Genomic DNA, 6,242 nt, shown 5'->3' with positions numbered 1-6,242 from the left:
ATCCCTCCATGGCCTCTGCATCAGCTCCTGCTTTCTGACCTGCTTGAGTTCCAGTCCTGACTTCCTTTGGTGATGAACAGCAACATGGTGTAAGCTGAATAAACCCTTTCCTCCCCAAATGTTTCTTGGTCATGATGTTTGTGCAGAAATAGAACCCCTGACTCAGACAATAACATTTAAGGAAATAGTTGACTGTTCTACAAGATATGCTATTCTACATTCTAAGAATGTTACCTTTTAGAATTACATGAAATGAGCAGTGTAAAACTTTAGACTTTATTATGTCTAGTTGAAACCCATGAAAACAGTTATGTTCTTATGCACAACATCTGAAACTGTAAATATAAACCCGAGTTTTCTCCCATGGATAGTGTAACAGAACAGCATACATACAAAGAAAATGTCAAGTAGAATCCCAATCACATTTCACATCTCGGCACAGCTGTCTTCCTGCCTGTTCCCCTGCAGAAAAAAGGGGTCACCGAGGGACTGAGAGCTGCAGGGACAGCAGGTCAAATGATGGAAACAGGAGGTAGGGGCAAGGCCAGTCCCTGTGGCTGGAAGGCAGCAGTGGCAGGCACGGCTTCCCACTGGGTCAGTTTTGTTGTCACACGGACGTAGGATCGATCCCCACTTAGGACGGAGGGTGATCTTCCCCCCGGATGCTCCGATACTTGGCCATGTCTTCTGGAAACACTTTAGAAAGTTCCTGAATCAGTAGGCTTTTAAATTTCTAAACAAACAAACAAAAAAAAAAATCCAAGTCATAGACAACACAGCCCATCCAAGGAGCCCAGCTTCCCACTGAGCCACCCAAAGGGTGGAGCCAGGTCACCCAGAGCTAACTACTCCATGTTTCCAATTAACTTGTTAAAGGGACGCCACCTCTCTGAAGGGGACTGTATCTTTAAGACAATTCCTTCCCTTTGGCTTAAGAAGGAAACACCTGACTGAGCACCTCCAACCAGGTGCTCCCACCGCAGTGAGAGGACTTCTGCAGGCAACACACACCCCGGAATCTTAGCGCTCACTGAAGCAATTACTCACAGAATTACACAGGTCAAGTATGCAAACATCTCCCAAGCTTTCTCCAGCCCCAGAGAGGCATTGTCCACTTCTCCAGCCACCTATCCCTCACAGTGGTTTTATCCAGTCGAAAAAAAGCCTCTACTCTCAGGGCCAAAGGGCCAGTGTCACAAAGACACATGCTATCCCACTGCCACAACTGAAAAACTGTAACTGGTGCCCACTGGGGACATGCAGGCTGCAGAAGTGTGGCTTGAGACTGTCACAGGTCTCAGGTGAGAGATGGCAGCAAGAGCGACAAGTGCTCGGGGAAAATTAACCACATGGGCACCATCAATGGGCAATGCACTCCAGCACAGCCTGAGGCAGTGAGTCTGAGATACAGGTAGGACTGGAAGCCCCAGCCCCAGGGGCCAGTCACTGTCCAGAGGGGATTTCTGCTGGGCGTCCAGGAATTCCTCAGCCCAAGCTGACAGGGGAGATGATGCAGGGGCTCACAGTTAGCCTGACCAACCCCACTTCTGCAGCACATGATCTGATGGAGCCCCTTGTTCACTCCAGCAGCAGGCTCTCTGTGCTGCCTGCACAATGCAGACACACCCAGCATGCATGGGCCAGGCTGGCATCAGGCAAGTGGTGAGCAGCACAGGCAGAGCATGCAATGCTGGAGTGAGGCCAGCAGGACAGCTGACAGTGGGTGGAGAGAAAGATACAGACACCCAACCAGCACCCAAGCAGCACCCAAGCAGCACCCAACCAGCACCCTGTGGAAGGAATTCTAAGGAAAGCCAGGCTGAGCTCTCAGAGGAAGCAAAGCTGGCTGAGCTGAGAAGGAGGCTCATTGGGCAAAAGGAACATGAATTCCAGGCCGAGGAGAACACAACCCAAAACAGGGCCTGGTGGCTAAAGGGGAGCCAGGAAAGAGAAGGGCACATAGTGCTGTCCCTATGGCCACACACAGTGCAGCCATCTGAGAAGCACGTACCATCAGTGACCTCTGTGAGAAAACTGTAGTCCATGTCAAGACACAGCTCGCTAGAGCAGCCCAGTTCTCGGTGTACAGTGTCACAGTGTAAAGAACACTGAGGAGCAGCCCAGAGCTCAGTGAGAGACTAGATGTACACCATCCAGGACCCTCCAACTGTAGCACCATTAGCACCGGAAAGGCCTCCAGTCAGGGTCTACACAGAATCGAAACAGGCACACTCATGTCGGATGTTACCCAGGGAAGTCAGTCAGGAAAGCCACAGTGAAAACACTGATGGCCGGGGACATCGCCAGATAAACTCAGCCTCTCCTCATTGTCACACCGTCAGTTTGTGTTGTTTTCCACAGTACTATGGCTCAGTGACATTCCATGTAACTATTATACATGCTAGAAAGCCCACAGTGTGGCAGTACTCAGCAGTCCACAGAGTGGGTGCTAAGCCTGTCCGCAGGCTTGCTAGGCGCCCTTGTCCAAGTGCACACATCACTTCCTGTCTCCTCACCTTCATTGTGTCGATCTTGCCCTTGACTTGCTCGTTCTTAGCTAGAGCCCTCTCCAGGCATTCTTTGGTATAGAGCTGGGGATTCCGACCTTGATCAATGTATCTGGAAAGAAGAGCATCATGGTAAACACACGGCTGACTCACCTAACCTCAGTTTTCTGGAAACTAGGACAAAAAATAAAAATCCGGCAGATACGCCCTCACAGGACCTGGTCCAGGAGCCGGGTGTGCTTACACACTTGAGTCTCTCCAAGCGTCTCTGTTTCTTCCAGCAGCTCACGACGAGCCACACCCACTCACATCTGTGCAGCACTCACATTCAAACGCAGTGCATGAGAAGAGAAGAGCGCAGCACACATCTATGATGCTACCCTTTGGATTCTCCACATCGTAATAAAGAAGCCCGTAATGTTAAATGCAGTGCAAGAGTTCACATCTGTGACAGGCACAGCCGGGATGTGGCATGCACCCCAGGCCAGCCTGACTACTCGGGATATGCTGTGTGGACAAGTCAGAAGGGAGGAGCATCGGAGCCATATGAGGACAGCAGTGTGCACTGCATTATTAGACACATTCTAGGGACCTAATACAACAGGGTTTCTCTCCACTTAGTCCATGGACCAAACTCTCTCTTGGCGCTGTCAATACTTTTAGCCAAAATGCCATCATATCTTCATGTCATAAAACCTACTGCCCACAATATCCAGATTTTTCAAGAATAGAGTATGTGGATATCTCTGTATACAGAGAAACCCTGTCTCGAAAAACCAATAAATAAATGAATAAATAAATGACTGACCAACCCAGAGTAGGACTTCCACTTCATTTTGATACTTCTGTAATAATGTAATGAAAGCAGTATCTGGTTACTTCTAAGTAAGTGCATCCCAAGCAACGCAAGAGCACGAAAAGCTTATCATTCATGTGTGTTAAGTTAACGGGCGGCTCCTCAACACAAGGGAAGGCTGTGGTGTTTTAAGGCTCAAAAGTTAACTGTGACCTGTGGATGCACAAAGCTAAACACTGGGCTGAAGTGCCAAGAGCTTACATTACTCTTGCTCTGGAAAGTCCACGTGCTCTCCTGGAAAGTCCACGTGCTCTCCAAGTGTGCACCAGCAAGGTCGTGGGAGCCTGGAGATTTCTCCCACACTGCGTTCACAGCCTGTTTGGGAATATGCTAAATGACCAGCTCCTTGGATTTTGCAGAACACTCTCCTCTGAGCCTCTGCTGTGACAGACTCTCTGGTAGCAAGACAGCCACCTGGACCCAGAACTTCCTCCCAAGACAGGACGGACCACCTCCCAGGCTCAACTTACCACGGGAAACTTCTCAAAGACCAGACTATGTCAAAGACCAGACTATGCTATCTTTCCACATGCTTGTGTGTGTCTGTATCTATATTTATATCTATAGATAGATAGGTACACAGACAGACAGACAGACAGACAATACACTTCACACACAACTCTTGTTTTGTTTTTCAAGACGGTTTCTCTGTCTAGCCTGGGCTGTCCTGGAACTCTCTATAGGCCAGGCTGGCCTCCAAGTCAGAGATCCACCTGCCTCTGCCTCCCTAGTGCTGCGATCAGAGGCCCGTGCCGTCACGTCCAGGTACAGCTCCTAAGGAATTATGAGGTTTCCCTGTGGCCTGAAGGTCTTTCTCCACTCAACTCAGAAGCCTGTTTTTATATATTTGACAAGCTTTAAATTTCTCATTTTCATGTGACACTGTTTTCAACAACACAACCCTGGAGAGATATTTATCCTTTTTTAACCCCATTAGCCTACTACAACCCTAGAGGACTGGTGGTCCTGCCTGCGGCACCTGGGCCACGCCCAGTCTCACTGGCACTCACAGCTAACCAAGAATCAGAGAGACCCAGTGATACTTACTCAAAAACTTCCAGAGGCACCGTGATATCGTGCAGCTGCTGTCTGCATTTATCTATGTCCTGTAAGCCCGTAACAATAAAGTTCCTGGGAAAAAGGCAGGGTAGGGTATGTGGTTAGTTCGGAGGACAGCACAGCACACCCCTACATGGCACCGGCCACTGTGCTTCAAGTACTGAGGGTTAAAATGGCCAAGGTCAGGGGCCCCGGGGCAGATAACTGAGGTGGCAGCTGGGTGTGAGATAACCACAGGAACTGGATAAGAGAGCAAGGCCAGTCACAGCAGGCTCTGGTCTAGGCAATGCGCCAGCTTATTCCCATCCCACAAAGCCCTCCTTGAGGGCCGGTACCACAACTCTGTACCTTCGTAAGCATCCCAACTGAGGCTCATCCCTGTACCCAGCGTTAAGAGACTGAACTGTGGGTAAAGATGGTTTCTAGGGCAGTCTCTCATTCCAGAAAAGGGTCTCCCCCCCCCCGGGGGGGTGGGGAACAGAGAGAGGGGGCTTCCAGGTCCAGACACCAGAGGCAGGCCTTGCCTTTCTGTTGGACTGGCTTCCTTCTCCCAGTCGACTAGATGAACCCTGACTACCTGCGTGCTCTACCTGTACCTTCATGTCACCCCCCCCCCCAACCCAGGAGCACCAGCACCAAGGCAGCTAAACGGCTGGGATCAGAGGGAAGTCGGGAGACCGGTGCTAGCTACCCTAACAGGCTTCTTCCTCCCTGTGCTGCACACACCTGAACCTTTAATTGCCACAGGATTCTGGGGACACCTTTGGACTTACAAAATACGCTCAGATATACTTAATAATTTTCCCTTCTAAACTGAGAAAGGTGAAGACGGAGCAGAGCTTTCTGGAGTGCATGTCACTGAATGGGGTTTCAGGGCAGACAGCGTGGAGAAGTGGGCTCCAGCTAAAGTGCGGTACCCACAGTCTGCAAGGAAAAAGCCCATCCCTAGTGGGTTGAACCTCCGGCTCCCTCCAGAAGTGTCCGCGTTGCCTACCTCCCCTTAACGGCATCAGGGTAGTGACAGATTGCCCTGTAGGGTCAGAGTGGTGCCAGTCTCCCCTGTGGGGTCAGGGACGGATCGTCCTCCCCAGTGGAGTCAGGATGGAACCGGCCTCCAGTGGGGTCAGGATGGTGCCTGCCCGCCCCGGTCAGAATGGAACTCGTCTCCCCGGTGAGGTCCGGTCAAGGGTCCCCTCGGGGTCCCGGGATGAACGTTAGAGCCCCAGTGGGGTACCCAAGGCCAGCGGGCAGGGGCTCCGCACAGAGGCGCCGAGCCCCGCCGGGCCATCACTCACAGCTTCTGGCTCAGCCCCGCCTGGCTGCTGGGCTGGAAGTCGCTGACGATGATGCCGAGCTGCCGAATGTTCTCCACGAACTTCTCCAGATGCTCCTCCAGGTGGTCAAACTTCTCCGCCATCGCCGGTTCCGCCCGCCTCTTAGCCACAGCTCCCAGCGACTCCCGGTCCACAGCGCTCGCCCGCTTCCGGCTTCCGGAAGCCCACATCCGTTTCCACGAAGGCGGGGTCTCCTCGGGGGCGGGGCCCGGACGCTGCGGGCGGGGCAAGGGACGGGGTAAGCCTTGGAAGGGAAAACCACTTGGGAGCTTCTAAAGTGTGTGGGGGGGAAATGTTAACCTGGGAAACACAGCAGATGCATGTGTAAAAGGGGCGAAAATGGAAACTCTTAGCTGGCACCTAGCTTTTCTCAATAAAGAAAAACCAAGTCTCGGCGGGGCAGGGTGGCGCACGCCTTTAATCCCAGCACTCCGGTGGCAGAGGCAGGCAGATTTCTGAGTTCGAGGCCAGCCTGGTCTACAAAGT

At 51.8% G+C, this 6,242-nt stretch overlaps 1 protein-coding gene across 2 annotated transcripts; it reads right to left on the bottom strand.

Annotated features, from left to right (window-relative positions):
* Nucleotides 1-257: 257 nt before the first annotated feature.
* Med10 (mediator complex subunit 10) lies at nt 258-5,880 on the bottom strand. 2 transcript variants are annotated; one of them, XM_021208692.2, is made up of 4 exons: nt 5,718-5,880; nt 4,411-4,494; nt 2,517-2,619; nt 258-733 (listed from the first exon to the last, which is right to left on the bottom strand). In XM_021208692.2, the coding sequence occupies exons 1-4, from the start codon at nt 5,837-5,839 to the stop codon at nt 635-637; spliced, it is 408 nt and encodes a 135-aa protein (XP_021064351.1). In that variant the 5' UTR covers nt 5,840-5,880; the 3' UTR covers nt 258-634. The 2 variants fall into 2 exon arrangements, with proteins under 2 accessions (XP_021064351.1, XP_029399904.1); XM_029544044.1 differs by having other exon boundaries at nt 258-696.
* Between the last annotated feature and the right edge of the window lie 362 nt (nt 5,881-6,242).

This window comes from Mus pahari, chromosome 11 (genome assembly GCF_900095145.1).
Source record: "Mus pahari chromosome 11, PAHARI_EIJ_v1.1, whole genome shotgun sequence".
In the NCBI taxonomy this organism is placed as follows: domain Eukaryota; kingdom Metazoa; phylum Chordata; class Mammalia; order Rodentia; family Muridae; genus Mus; species Mus pahari.
The sequence above is the reverse complement of the archived record's forward strand: the minus strand, read 5'-3'. Positions and strand labels throughout refer to the sequence as shown.